This window comes from Drosophila ficusphila, unplaced genomic scaffold (genome assembly GCF_018152265.1).
Source record: "Drosophila ficusphila isolate 14025-0441.05 unplaced genomic scaffold, ASM1815226v1 contig_106, whole genome shotgun sequence".
NCBI classification, from domain to species: Eukaryota; Metazoa; Arthropoda; class Insecta; order Diptera; family Drosophilidae; genus Drosophila; species Drosophila ficusphila.
This window is the reverse complement of record NW_025063993.1, coordinates 3700509-3714761: the sequence shown is the minus strand read 5'-3', so window position 1 is coordinate 3714761 and position 14253 is coordinate 3700509. Positions and strand designations below refer to the sequence as shown.

The 14253-nt window shown below is 41.2% G+C and overlaps 6 protein-coding genes across 6 annotated transcripts; 3 read left to right on the top strand and 3 right to left on the bottom strand.

Annotated features, from left to right (window-relative positions):
* Positions 1-1425: 1425 nt before the first annotated feature.
* LOC108088306 (ninjurin-B) lies at positions 1426-2201 on the top strand. The gene is made up of 3 exons (XM_017186036.2): positions 1426-1678; positions 1853-2007; positions 2060-2201. Exons 1-3 carry the CDS (start codon positions 1426-1428, stop codon positions 2189-2191), a joined length of 540 nt encoding a protein of 179 aa, XP_017041525.1. The 3' UTR covers positions 2192-2201.
* An 18-nt stretch (positions 2202-2219) lies between these two features.
* On the bottom strand, positions 2220-7273 carry LOC108088304 (short/branched chain specific acyl-CoA dehydrogenase, mitochondrial). Its single transcript, XM_017186033.2, has 4 exons — positions 7114-7273; positions 6935-7043; positions 3569-4047; positions 2220-3052 (listed from the first exon to the last, which is right to left on the bottom strand). Exons 1-4 carry the CDS (start codon positions 7147-7149, stop codon positions 2429-2431), a joined length of 1248 nt encoding a protein of 415 aa, XP_017041522.1. The 5' UTR covers positions 7150-7273; the 3' UTR covers positions 2220-2428.
* Positions 7274-7919: 646 nt separating this feature from the next.
* On the top strand, positions 7920-8889 carry LOC108088308 (60S ribosomal protein L26). The gene is made up of 2 exons (XM_017186039.1): positions 7920-8039; positions 8270-8889. The coding sequence occupies exon 2, from the start codon at positions 8284-8286 to the stop codon at positions 8731-8733; it is 450 nt and encodes a 149-aa protein (XP_017041528.1). The 5' UTR covers positions 7920-8039; positions 8270-8283; the 3' UTR covers positions 8734-8889.
* A 688-nt stretch (positions 8890-9577) lies between these two features.
* Positions 9578-10608, bottom strand: LOC108088307 (gametocyte-specific factor 1 homolog). The gene is made up of 2 exons (XM_017186037.2): positions 10239-10608; positions 9578-10182 (listed from the first exon to the last, which is right to left on the bottom strand). The coding sequence occupies exons 1-2, from the start codon at positions 10413-10415 to the stop codon at positions 9841-9843; spliced, it is 519 nt and encodes a 172-aa protein (XP_017041526.1). The 5' UTR covers positions 10416-10608; the 3' UTR covers positions 9578-9840.
* A 167-nt stretch (positions 10609-10775) lies between these two features.
* On the top strand, positions 10776-12170 carry LOC108088305 (corepressor interacting with RBPJ 1). Its single transcript, XM_017186035.2, has 2 exons — positions 10776-10967; positions 11045-12170. Exons 1-2 carry the CDS (start codon positions 10896-10898, stop codon positions 12047-12049), a joined length of 1077 nt encoding a protein of 358 aa, XP_017041524.1. The 5' UTR covers positions 10776-10895; the 3' UTR covers positions 12050-12170.
* A 7-nt stretch (positions 12171-12177) lies between these two features.
* On the bottom strand, positions 12178-14044 carry LOC108088303 (COP9 signalosome complex subunit 1b). Its single transcript, XM_017186032.2, has 2 exons — positions 13895-14044; positions 12178-13820 (listed from the first exon to the last, which is right to left on the bottom strand). Exons 1-2 carry the CDS (start codon positions 13925-13927, stop codon positions 12282-12284), a joined length of 1572 nt encoding a protein of 523 aa, XP_017041521.1. The 5' UTR covers positions 13928-14044; the 3' UTR covers positions 12178-12281.
* Between the last annotated feature and the right edge of the window lie 209 nt (positions 14045-14253).

Below are 14253 nucleotides of genomic sequence, written 5' to 3'. Positions count from 1 at the left end.
ACATTGTTAGGTTAATGAAATAGTAATGCTAACTTCTAGAAACTCACCCATACCTCACCATTAAAATCTATTGCTGATATTAATTTTAGCTAATCTTGAGCTAATTTTGTTAATATTGTTTTTCTCAAACTTTTTGTTCTGCTTCCGTATGGGATATACTCTTTTTTTTGACCCAAGATTTTATCTTAAAGTGTAAGACATCTTTGACAGAAGAGCACGATGTACGAGAGAGCCAGTTCCAGTCATAACAAACAACGAACAAAGTGGCAAACAAACTACACGTGCTTTTTAGGACCTCTAGACAAAGGGGGTGAGGGTGGGGGTGGCAAAAAGCAAAGAGAAAGCCGGTTCAAAGGAGAGGAGAGAGCTATTGTGTTTGCCTGTTTGGTCGCGGGCTGCCTTTTTTTATGGAGCAACGAGGGGGTGTCGTGACGCACATGTTGTTTTAGGTCCTGCAATGCGACAAGACTTTAATGGGCGGGTCGAAAATTTCCAAAATCCAATATTAAAAGATAAAATATCTATATATCTATAATATAAGACAGTTCAAAAAATCTGCGCCAAGCCGACGTTATTAGGCTGCCATGTTTAAAGTGATTGTAAAAAAATTACGTATACGCAGAGAATACAAATATCAATTTTACGCAAACAATAATTTGCTACAGTAAAAACTACTTAGAAATATTATTATATATAATTTATATGTACAGTAATTTATATATAAAGTTATTTATATATTAAAGATATAAATAAAAAAAAAAACTTAAAACTCAAAAGACGTTTTAGATTCATCTTAATTAAAACTTTTTTGCCTACCCTCTAAGGTTTCGCTGGGATATTGACATGCTTTTGACAGCTGTCTATTTTAGGTTTTAAAATTTATTGAATCCATAATAATTTGTTTAAGGTTACCCCGATTTAATTTTCAATTTTTAACGAGTCCTGTGAATATGAGTCATTAAAGGGCACAGGAAATTGATGAGGTCAAAACTTTAAGAAACTTTAAACTTTTGTTGCGCATCTCAAAAAGTCTTGAAAGAGGGTCTTGTTTATTCAGGTTTTTGTGACTCTTTTATGACTTCCCACACACAGCATAATGCAAAGGGATTTCCGAGGTGGGGATTCTCAAACAAAGTTAAGTATATGAGCATACTTAAAAATTAATTTTACACACCCACTTGACATGCATATTAAATGAGTTTGCTTAGCATACTTTAAGGCTAGCTTGTTTAGTCAGCATTTCAACCCATCATGTTTTTCGGGTCGACTGATGACCCATTTTTTTGGGGTCGGTTGACCAGTCGGGTCAGTGTCACTAATTTTTTATCGCCTTTAATAAACCGCAGACCACAGCATGGAAAGCTTTTCGCATTCTTAACAAAACAAGTGTATTTAAGTGCTTATTATTTGGTGGATATTCGAACAATGGACAGCCAGGAGGTAAAAATATCTATGGAAGATTCCCCCAGTTCTGGGGGAAGTTTCGCCAGCACAACAAGTGGACCATGTTGCGGTCTAGGAAATAACTTGGATGCGGATATCCAGGTGGAAGACAAGGAACCAGAAGATGAACCGTTTCCACCCGGCGAATTGAAGAAATCGAAGGGAACAAAAAAGAAATGTTCCAGCGATCTGTCAGGGGGAAATAGCTATGCTACAAACAAAAATGTAGCCGAAGGTAAACATTAATAGTTTTAATCTGACTACTATATTGCTTCTTCCAAAACATATTAAGTTTTTGTTCTGCATTATTTAAGGAACATGACAATGAATATTTTTAGGTTGCATCAAACTGAATACTTTATAGAACACATTATAAATTGGTCAGTCAAACCATCCATCTACTCTCCAGGTCTCATGGATATTGCTTTGCTTTCGGCAAACGCCAACCAGCTACGGTTTTTGATCACCTACAATGACAAGGCCTCCACCTACATATACAGCATGATTTTGGTGATACTCTCCCTGGTACTGCAGCTTTTAGTTGGAATAATGCTGATCTTTAAGGTATGTAGGAAACATTCCCGTGAGACAACTTAGTAAAATCGAAATCACACAGCGACGCTTGAAGCGTTTTAAAAATCGCAGCTACGAAAGAACCAATGATCTTCTGGTAATGGGAGTTTTCATGATCACAGTGATCAACATAATGCTGGCGGCCTTCACCACCACAGACGGAAGCAGCCATTGACTTGTTGCATTCTCTACAAACAATTTTATTATATTTTTGTATGTATATTTATTTTAATTGTATTTTATACAATATAACAGAAAGACTATGTGGTAAATGCTAAGGTAACATGGAGGGAACCGACAACGGAGGTCCGTTGAAATGGTTTTGGCGGTTCCCACGCATAAATGCACTTGACGTATCTGACGTACGATATCTCAGCTTGTGTGGGGGAACATGTGGAGAAGGATGAACTTCCTAACCCGAGTAATCCTTCTTGATGCACTTGGCAATGGTGGTGAGCTGCATGTTGGTGGTGCCCTCGTAGATGGCTCCGATCTTCACGTCACGGTAGTACTTCTCCTGGGGGAAGTCGCGGGTGAAGCCAACACCTCCCATCCAGTCGACGCACTTGATGGCCGCCCTCTGGGCTACCTCGGAGGCGTAGTACTTGGCCATGGCGGCCTCCTTCAGGAACGGGACCTTCTGCTCCTGCAGACGAGCCGCGTTGTAGGTCATCAGACGGGCAGCCTCGATCTCCGTGGCCACGGTGGCGATCTGGTGCTGCATCGACTGGAAGTTGAAGATGGCGTCTCCGAACTGCTTGCGCTCCAGCAGGTACGGAATGGTGGCGTCGAAGGTTCCCTGGGCCAGGCCCACCATCTGGGCGGCGATTCCGATGCGACCCTCGTTCAGGAAGCCGGCGGCGTACTTGTAGCCATGTCCGAAGGTTCCCAGGATGTTCTCCTCGGGCACGCGCACATTGTCGAAGGTGAGCTGGCAGGTTCCGGAGGCACGGATGCCCAGCTTATCCTCGGGCTTGTTCACGATCAGACCGGGGGTCTCGCGGTCCACAATGAAGGTGGTGATGCCTCGGTAGCCCTGCAATAAATGTAAAGACATAAAAAATTTAAATATTTAAATAGACAATATATATTGCCTTATAAAGCACACCTTTTAAATAATAAAAATTATATTTTTTTGTATGTTCTATAAATAACTAATTTGCAAGTTGCCATAGGACGATTATGAACCTAGTGAACTTTGATCTCAGAGCGATAAGATGGCAATCGTTTAAAAAATACATAAAGATTAGCTATGGAAAATATTATGGGATCGATTAGGTTTCAGTAAAAAAGTGAAAACTTAAATGGGTGTTCCCAGTAAAAAGTATATTAAAAAGAAGATGTTTTAAAATAAAGTTCATTAAAATGCATTTCGCTTCTTTTGTTATTTGATTTAGTGGAAGTAGATTAATCTAATTGACTTGCTATAGAATTTATAACTAAATTGCGATTGCGAGGTCGCTAAAATTATTTTAAGCTCCATTACTTGATCAAACCAGGAACTAATAATACTTATTACTACAACCAATGATCAAATAAAATGTCAACTTACATCCTCCGGCTTTGCATTGGCGAAGACCAGGAAGACTCCAGCCACATCTGAGTTGGAGATCCACATCTTGGAGCCGTTAATCACGTAGTGGGAGCCATCCTTCTTGGCCACCGTCTTCAGGGAGAAGGCATCTGATCCCGCGCCGGGTTCAGTCAGGGCGAAGCTGCCAGCGTACTCCTGGGCCAACTTCGGCAGGTACTTGGCCTTCTGCTCGGCGGTACCGAACTTAATCATCAGCGAGTTGACCAGGGTGTTGTGGATATCCACAAAGGCGGCCACGGCGGGATCGATCTTGGAGAGCTCCTCCACCACGATGATGTTGGTCATGAAGTTGCAGCCACTGCCGCCCAGCTCGGTGTCGATCTCAATGCCCATCAGACCGTTCTCGAAAACGGCCTTCACCACGGAGGGATCGAACTTGTGCTCGAAGTCCATTTTCTTGACCAAGGGCTGGATCTGCTCCTGAGCCAGCTTGGCAACTGAAAGTTAACAAATATTCAATAAATTATAAAACTATAAAACGTTAAAAACTGAAGTTTATTATATATTTCATAAAACAACTAAATAATCATACTTTTTTACCATAGTAAAATGTTTTAGAGATTGAGAAAAAGGTTAGGATGTTCTAATTGCGCAAATCAATATATAATTTGGTTTTATGTTTGTACTTAACAATAAGTACTTTGTAAGTATTTATCTACTTACAGAGTTAATATTATAAAATGGTTAATGTGGTTAATATTATAAAAATAAATGTTCTGATATTTAATGTATATGATGTATAGCTTTTCATAAAAAGGCAAAACGATCTGTTAAAAGCTGTATACCAAAGTTTTCTTAAAGCTTCACCGTTCTTTAACTGAAAGTTTTTTACTAAAAATCCGGTATTGAGCTTTTTATTCTTTTTAACTATTTGTCTTCTAAGGGGCCCGGTGTTTGCTGTTGGTCTTCTGTTTGTATAAGTTAAGTTATTTATCAAATGTTTATATGTATACCAGATACAAAGTTTGTGTGTGGGTTATGCGTGTGCTTTTTTATCACCAGATTCTCCGTGTTTTCAGATCGCGTGGCGCTCTCGCAGCTGTCTTTTGCTAATTCTATTACTCTTTCAGCGTATTTATTATTGATCTTTTTTAAGCATTTTATTTTTCTTGGCGTTGTTTTTCCGTTTGAAAAGCCAGCAACTGGCACACACCCACTAAAGTTCCCATATCGTTTCCCCTCCTGGACTCGCTTCTCCTGCCATTTTGCATGAGAACATTTAGAAATATTCTCTCAGCTCACTTAACATGGAAATACTTAATAATTGACCAATTTAATATATTAACGTGGTTTTCGAGCCATATGGGCAAGACCCAGTAGGTTTCTGACAGATGTGGCAGGTCCCAGTGGGCACAATGGTATATTTTTCGTATCGGTCTTTGACGTTTGAACAACCAGTATATGAAATTTAATAGAATAGCACATTTTTTATGGCGTTGCTTATAATAATCTACGTGTGGAAATTTATTTTTTAGTGTTAAAAAAAAAAAAGTATTTTTCGTTAATATTCAAACATACTAAATAACTAAATCTTTATAATTGATGCCTTTAAGTGACACCACAATGTTGGAATTTGTATTTTAAGCCATTTATTTTCTGGTTCATTAAACTGATGTGTTAATGTGTTACTGTGCTTAACCAGTTAAAAAAAATTTAAAACTCGTTTCAGTTCATGCACTTAGCTTCTTTGCATTCAGCTCACATTACGCAACAGTCAGCCCATATCAACGCATACATACTTTCCCACTTAGAATTATTGTATGTATGTACATATGTATGTACATATAATATATAGGAAGCCATACATTTAGATCGAGAATAATTTAGGGATTCACAAGCAGGTATGGTTAATAAATTGTAAGATTTAAAAAATGTAACCTTCCCAACTAGGAACTAGATGGACTGCAGGCGGACGAGGTCCTCCCACTCAACTAATTCAACTCTCTAGGGAAGGGCGCCCAGCCAAGTGCCACGCCCCTGATTGTCCGGCGTGATCACTAGAACAGTGATCACAGGTGGGCAGGGGGCGTGGCACAGCCGCATTTAATGCTCTATCACAAGTGTAACGCTATTTGGTTGACGTATAAAACCAGAACCGAACAGCTGACTGACCTGTGAAAATTGTGGTAGGATTCTAACAATAAATACAATTTTAGGGGGCCTACACAGACAAAAACCACCCCCGCTTTTAAGATATTTTAGCAGAAAAGAGAGTCTCAGATAGTAACGAAATTTGAACTCGCGCTCAAATAGAGTTCTTCTTCAATTTACTGGCCGCTCAAAGCGGTACGCCACCGCCAGTCCAGGAAAAGCAGCAGACGAATCCGAAGTTTAGCGGCGGTGGTAACAAAAAAGCTATTTTTAGAACACGTGTATGTGAGCGGGAGTGGGTATCGCGTGTTTGTGTTTGTGCCGACCCTCCCCTTTTTTCGGCCCATCCACAATGAGTTTTACCTACTCGAAACATTTTTTACCCATTTCAGCTTGTATAAAAAATACAAAAATTAATTTTTTATAAATAACCGAAGGGATAGGAAAGTTTTAGCATCGAGAAAAAGCTTGTGATAAGATTAGACCTTGAACTTGCCAAGGTGGCAGCTGTTGGTTAAATTTTGCATATTTTAACTTATGGAAACATTAAATAAAATAGACAGTTGGCATTTTACCGGAACTACATCTCATCATTTTGTAATTTATTTTGTGGTATATTTTTTTCAACAAAAAATAATATACCTTTCTAAAAACTGTTAAAGGTATAAAAATTATATTGAACTTTTTAATCGGTTTACAAACAGCGTACAAAATTATATAATATTGGCGGAAACGGCCTGCAATTGAATTAAAATACACGCAATAGGAAATGTTAATGAGGCTTATGTTTGCGATTCGCTTGATCGTTTAATGGAAAAAAAGAAAATGCACCGTATATATTCAATCAAACACTTTACAAAAATGCCGACCTGCGCACTGATATGAGGTCGAATTTTACTTGCACTATCAAAATAAAAGTGTGCTTATCTGGCAGCAACATCCTTCGCTTTCCCCCTCACAAAATGACACTTTATCAGCAAAAAAGAATAAACTAGAAAAATAATACACCCACTATTGCAGCGAAACCTTAGCTAGAAAATATTAATAAATACAAAACAAGCATGTCAGCAGTATTCGAGTCTCGGAGTTACGTAACATCAAGTCAAACTAAACACCACACAGATATCTAAAAATTCAGCATGGAAAATAAAACGCGCTTATCAAAATTGTGCTACAGTTTGACTTTGGCTTGTTGGTTGTAATAATATATGTTTAGATCAAAGGGAAACTCACCAGTCTCCTTCATCATTTTCTCGTCGTCGGTGAGGAAGGTGAGTGGTGGGGGGAGACCTGTTGCCGAGGACATCGCCGCATTTTGCTGACGTGCAGCGGCGTTAACCAGCTAAGAAATAAGTTAACGCAAATTAAATTAGTTAAAGCCGAACTAAGATTTCGGGGGGCGTGGCACTCACCATGCGCACGGGCAGTTTCTTCAGGCTGTTCATCATCTTGAATGTAGTGGAAAAATTAATTGAATCAGGGGGCCAAACTGGACTTTATTAAGCTTTTCGGAACAGATCACCAAGAAACGACAACGGCAAATGTTGGCTGCTCACTTGCGACTGAATGCCTGTTCTCCAGCAGCCCCCACGATCGCAAGAGCCATGGTAGAATATGTACAAGGTAGTCTCGTCAGGTCCGTCAGTCCCAAGAGCGCCACACGCACGTTAACGGACTGAACTTTAACAAACGATTGTGTTAGTCAATTTTATCCGCTAGAGGCGCTTTTTTCAACCTGGTTAACATAATCTTTACAGTGGATAACGAAGGACATAGATTTTGCACTTAACCCGCCGGTCCATTAGTTCTTATTATCCCATGGGTCGCAAAAGTAACTAGATTTTACCAATTTGTATAACAAATATTTTGTAAAAATATTATATTTTTTTTATCAAAACACTTAGACTTTAATCAATAAAAAAATGCAAGGAAATTAATCAATAGTTGTGGAAAGGAATATAATAATAAATAATAAGACGTTTTAAATGAAACAGTGGACAAGTCTCCGCAGTGTTACACACTACAAGTGTTGTAAAGCACTTTTCTTAATTTTGACATTTTAGAGATCGATGTATGTTATCGATTCCTACAGACACGGATAAGCTTAAATAATAATATAAACATTAATAGGATTTTAAAAATAAAAACACAAGATTTCAGGAAATAGTCAAATTAATTAAAATGGCAGCCAAAGGCTTAATTTGGCACCATTTCAGGCCTTTCGCAAGCACACTTAAGCTATCGGTTAGTGTGCCAGCTCTAAATTGGCGTTTTTGCCATCCCTAACGGCGACGCATCTGTCAAAATTTCTTTCTTTTCGTTCTTCACGTGGCGAACCGTAAGTAAAAAAATCGGGCTCCACAAAATCCCTTAAAAAACGTGTAAATATGCATTTGAAAATGAAAATAGACTTTCCGAGGAAAGATACAGTGAACAGTTAAAGCAAGGTTTAATCAAGACCTTTGAAGATAATGGAAACACACGAAGATAACCTAACCTAACTTTTTTACACGGTTGTTTGTATTCGGCGAAACCTTTACTAACGCAGTTCTCAATTTTTGTTTACAGCCCGCACAAGCAAGATGAAACAGAACCCGTTCGTGTCGTCGTCTCGCAGGAAGAACCGCAAGCGCCACTTCCAGGCACCCTCCCACATTCGCCGGCGCCTCATGTCCGCTCCCCTCTCCAAGGAGCTGCGTCAGAAGTACAACGTGCGCTCCATGCCCATTCGCCGCGACGATGAGGTCCAGGTGATCCGCGGCCACTTCAAGGGCAACCAGGTGGGCAAGGTTGTCCAGGCCTACCGCAAGAAGTTCGTCGTTTACGTCGAGAAGATCCAGCGCGAGAACGCCAACGGCACCAACGTCTATGTGGGCATCCACCCCAGCAAGGTGCTGATCGTCAAGCTGAAGCTCGACAAGGACCGCAAGGCCATCCTGGAGCGCCGCGGCAAGGGCCGTCTGGCCGCTCTCGGCAAGGACAAGGGCAAGTACACCGAGGAGACCGCTGCCCAGCCCATGGAGACCGCGTAAATCCCCGATTAATGCTCTTAACTTGGAATCCGGGACGTCGCTGTTTACTGTTTTTACCGTAACGCTTAGTGTAAAAAACAAAACATTTGAAAAAAATCGCGTGTGAGAACGACGCCATTCTTTACAATAAAGAAAAAGTTGATTTTCGCAAATGGATTACGTTGGCGTTTTTATCAATCAGGAAATTACCCCAAAATATCCGGATTTATAATTCCCTGTTCCAACTAGGCTAGTTCCAATTAGAAAACGTTGCAAACATTTCCTAGATAACATGTTTTTTCGCAAATTGTTTATAGAAGTGGCTTTAAAAAACTAGTTACTAAAAGCTGGTTTTTAAGTTTGGGGTTTTGATTTGAAGAAAGCTTTATTTCGGCTTTCAAACTAATTTGAAATATATAATTCTGTTTAATAAAAATCTGTTTTTACCGCCATGTGCAATATTTTAAAGTTTTGTAGAGGCTGTGCGGTGTTCTTTCTGGATGACAATATCAATAGTACAGGAAAATTTTTTTTTAATATACTTCATATAATGTTTATCTGACTTAAGCTAGATTTAAATCCCTTTTAAAAATCACTGCCAAATTTTAAAATTCTGTAGCTCGTGTGGTTAAACAATTAAAACGACAACTGATTCTCGGTTTTTAACTAAGCGAGGCTAAATTTGTTGTTGGTTAGCGAAAGATTTCTAAAAACAAATGGTTCAGTTTTATTGGTTTGTGTATAAGACCTTTCCAATAGTTTGTAGAAGCACTTGAAGTTTGTTATGGAAGAAGAAAAAGTTGACAAATTAATTTCTAGTCGATTGCGTATCTATTCATGGGAAAATAATTTGAAAAACTTAAACTGGAAATTAAAAACTTTTGCTTCATTTTAAACCCTTTACGGTTCTTTTGATTGTAGTTTTTTTTTTTTACATCGAAAATTAAATACAATAAATGTTTTACCCGTGGAAAGGAAAGATAAAGTCTATTAATCTGTCTGATATGCATATGAATTGTTGCTTCTAAATAGCACCTGTTGAATAGGAAATTCTGCGATCCGCTCTATGAGGACTTATCCTTCATTAGATACTTTAAATCCTTTTTTTGTGGAATTGGCTAACTTCGGTTAGTTGCGCCGGAAGTGCTTCTTTGTTCTGTCGTAGGGAGCGGTGCGACATTCCGCACGGGATTTTGGTGGCTTTTTCTCTTCCTCGTAATCATCACCGAATTTGCGACGGTTCTCCTCCTTGATAAATGCCTTTCGCTGTGAGGGAAACAATCCATTAGGCTCCCTCACAATGTTGGCCGTGGCGCAATAGGCCTGCGGATTATAATCGGGAACATTATCGTCGTCCCAGTTTTCTTCGGACTCGATCTTCGGGTGTCTAGTGTCATCAGTCAAAACAGCTGCTGCACTCGTCTGATACTGCACTATAATCTTTCGATCGTCACACGTTTTTGTGTGTTGCTATATGGGGATAAAGTTTTCTATACACAATTCTTTATTTTCAGGAACATACTCACGAAGAACTCGGGTTCTGGTATCAAATGACCCTTGTTGAATGGACAAACCATCAGTTCCACAGTGTCTTTGTAGATCACACGACATTTCAGAATGTGCTGCTGGAGTTTCCTGCGCAGCATTTTGTGCTGCTTGTTGTACGGGCAGCAAACCATGTCCGATTCATCGCAATTATCCATAGTCGTCAAACGAAATTCCTTTCTTAGCAGTTTTTTCTGAAATATAAAAATTCTAAACAGCTCAGATTCAATGACACCACTGCTGCCGCTTTTTGATTAAAAAAAAGCTGTTTTTGACTGGAAAAAAATTGAAAATAAAGCTAAAAAGCGGAAAAAAGCCGAACACTTCTTAAAAACAGAGCTCACGCTTCCCGCAATTCTCATTTTTTTTCCCGAAAATGATTCTCCAAAGCAGCCAGATTTGACGGGAAAAAAGCTAAAGTGGCAGCCTTGGTTGACATCCGATTTAAAGAACGTAATCGATGGCCGATAGCTCGTGACTCCTCTTGATATCGATTGCATTGACTTTGCAGCATTTGATGTCGATATGAGCTAGCTCAATCGATAGCCTTGACAAACACAAGCCAGCTGAAAAAAAATAACAAATTCCCAAAATAGTTCATTTGTTCAAGATAAAGTTGGTAAAAACACAATAACAAGATGGGCAAGGGATTCAACAATTACATGTGCAAGAAATTCTTCCACCCCGCGTCCAGGGACAACCTTAAAAGAGTAAGTACCTGCGAGCCCTGATGAAATACGCATTTTCTTTGAAAATTGGATAAAAACGAGTTAAATCTTGTTTTCAGGTGTGGATGGCGGAGCAGCAGGCAGAAGCGTACAAAAAGAAGCAGGAGGAGCTGCGTAACCAGTACGAAAAGGAACAGAATCTGCACGAGAATAAGGCAATGCTCAGCAAGGATAGTAAAGACAAGCTGAGTGTCAACTTTATGTATGAGCCACCTCCAGGAGTGCGAAAAGAGCGGGAAAAGGACGATAACGAGCCGGAGTATAAGTTTGAGTGGCAGCGAAAGTACAACGCTCCCAGGGAATCATACTGTAAAGGCGACACCGAGATCCGGGATCAGCCTTTTGGCATACAGGTGCGGAACGTGCGCTGCTTAAAGTGCCACAAGTGGGGTCACATCAACACGGACAAGGAGTGCACAATGTACAGCATTTCGATGAGCGAGGCTCGCAAGCTCCATGCGGAAACCGAGGCAAGCGACATCATGGCCAAGAACGTGCTAGAGGAGCAAATGAAGGAGGATGGCCTTATGATGAAGCGATCGGCGCTGGAGCTGCAGAGCATTAAGGCTATCCAGCAGCAGCACCAACTTGTACCCAGCGATGGCGAGGAGGAGGCAAATGCTGATAAACAAAACCCCGAGCTCGTCTTTCTCAAATCCCTGTCCAAGAAGCAAAAGCTGAAGCTGCTCAAAAAGCTGGAAAAGATCGAACGGATGAAGCGCAAGGGCGAGGGAATCAAGAAACCCTCCAAGAAAAAATCCAAAAAACAAAAGGAGGAAAAGGACAAGAAAAAGAAATCGAAAAAGGAAAAATCAGGCAGAAAAGTTAGAAAATCTTCAGTCAGCGATAGTTCATCATCCTCGTCTTCCTCGGATAGCAGCGATTCCGAAGCCAATCACAAAAGCAATCACAGAGATGACAATAGAAATGGTCATCAAAGGTCTAGGGATTCGGATCATCGACGAAGGGATGAAAATAGGAAACGCAGAGATCGATCCCGGTCTCGTTCTAACAGCATAGACAGGAGAAGAGACGGTGAGCGCAGGGAATACTCCAGACGATAGTATTATCTTCGAAAAACCTACCAACAAAATTTTAACATTTTTAATAAACCATTTTTGTTTGGTAATTAACCTGGGTTTCATATGTACTGTTTTTAAGTATATATATAACATTTAAAAAAGATTTCAAATTTGTGTTTTTTTTTCTTAATTAGCTTCGCTAAAATTTTTTATTTCGCCAGTGTGTGATATACATATTTCATAGACTTTATTGAATATTGGGTGCTGGGTTTTCTTAGATCCTGGCCAGCTGGGCGGTTGTGGAGGACCCGGCGGATACGCAAAGTTCGGCGCCGTGGCTGCTGCCGCCCTCCCTCGAAATGTTCTTAACGTGGATGTGGCTCTTGAGCATAGCAGCTCGGAGCACAAGCATCCTGGTGTGACGCTGGTACTGCTTTCCCATGATCAAGGCCCGCTCGAAGGTGCTGTTCCTCTGATCCGCCTCCTTGGCATACAGAATTTTGTTGTGCGAATCGATACGCGCCTGGATCTGTCCGTCCAATATAAGCTGCATTACCTCGTTCTCCAGATCGCCCACAGATGAGTTAAAGGCCATGGCCATTTTGTGCATATCAGCCGACATGTATGGGCTGAAGTACTGGATTAGGGCGCGGTTCCTTATCTTGGTGTACAGAGTGGTCACATGGGGAGCAATGTACATGTCCACCAGCAGGTTGTCCCTGATCTCATCCAGTAGCGTCAAACAGGAGGCGTATTTGCTCTCGTAAAACTTGAAAATAATATCTCTAAGTTGCGGCTCGAGTTCCAGGAAAAGCTTAAAAGATGTGGAGGCGATGACCAGACGCTTAAGCTCCTGCCTGTCAAAGGTGGCCAGGGCGCAGAGGCCACCGTAAACCGCTACATTGCTGGTGGAAATCATCTCGGGGAAATCGCAGTGATCAAAGTTGGCATTCAGGAAATGCTTAGCAGCCACCTTGTACTTCTTTTGCTGTAGCTCCGCCAGCCCAGCGGCGCACTCCAGGCGAGTATGCACCTGGGCGTTGGCCTCCTTGGAACCTTCGGCAAAATCTGGAGTGCTTTCTGCTTTCGATATATAGCTCATCACATGAGCCCAGTTTTGCAGGTAGATGGACACCTTGATTACGTTCAGGCACATGTTGACCACATGCTTGCCACTGGTGCAGTAATCTCTGGCCCGCGAATAACACTTAAGGGCATTAGTGAGATCGCCACAGCTAAGGTAGTGGTCTGCCAGGTCATCGTGCCCTCGGCGAATGCTTTCCTTGATCGAATTGGACTTGTAGTTCTTCAGGTCGGAGTCCAGCTTCTCCAGCTTCAGGGCCGCCTTCTTCAGCTTGGTGTCTACCCATACGGCGTCATACGCAAAAGCGTCCTTCTCGCCAGCGGGCTGAGCTTGTCCTTGAGCCTGGGCCACCGGTTGGGCGGCAATATCCGGCAAAGGTGCAGCTGCCGGAGCACCTGGCGGAGCTGCTGCTTGCTCTCCACCAGCATTCGCGGGTGGAGCTGGGGCATTTCCGGCATTCAAATCGCTTAGCCGCTTGTGCAGCACCTGGTAGAGATTAACGTTGTAGGTGTTTTGCACATAAGTAATGGCCATTTTAAGAGCTTCCACAGCCAGAATCGGGCAGACATCAGCCACATAAATCAAGCGATGAAGTCGAACGATCCCGGAATATTGATTGGCGTACACCTCGAGATCTATACTGGGATTCTCCACCACAATCTGCTGCTCCTCGTTGTTTTCATTGTCCTCGTTCGGTGGCGCATCCACTTGCATCGGTTCTACTGCGTTCTTTTGTTTAAGAAATACACAATTTTTGTTGATTGCATTAAGCTAAAGTACACCGTTTTTTGATGGTTACTCACCTGGATAAGCGGTGGCATCGGCAGCACGGGCATCCTGCTTTAGTTTGCTACAAAAATCCGATTGAAATTTAACAAGTTTAGCTGAATTGCCGTTTGTTTTGTCAATTTATTTTTCCGACTTGCAAAGTATTTGGCAACGATAAACCGGCACGAGCTAGTGATGGACAAACGAGTCACGGTTCCCGGGCGATATTTTCTTGGTCAGTCGAAATGTTAAAACAAATATTTCAGCTACAGCCGCCTTAATGAGTGTATGTTATTTTAGTTTCTATTCTATTGATTGCAGAAATTTTCATTGTTTAATCCTTTGAGTCGCAGTTTTGCCCGCCCCTGTCACTTTACCTTTTCCCATCTCTAGA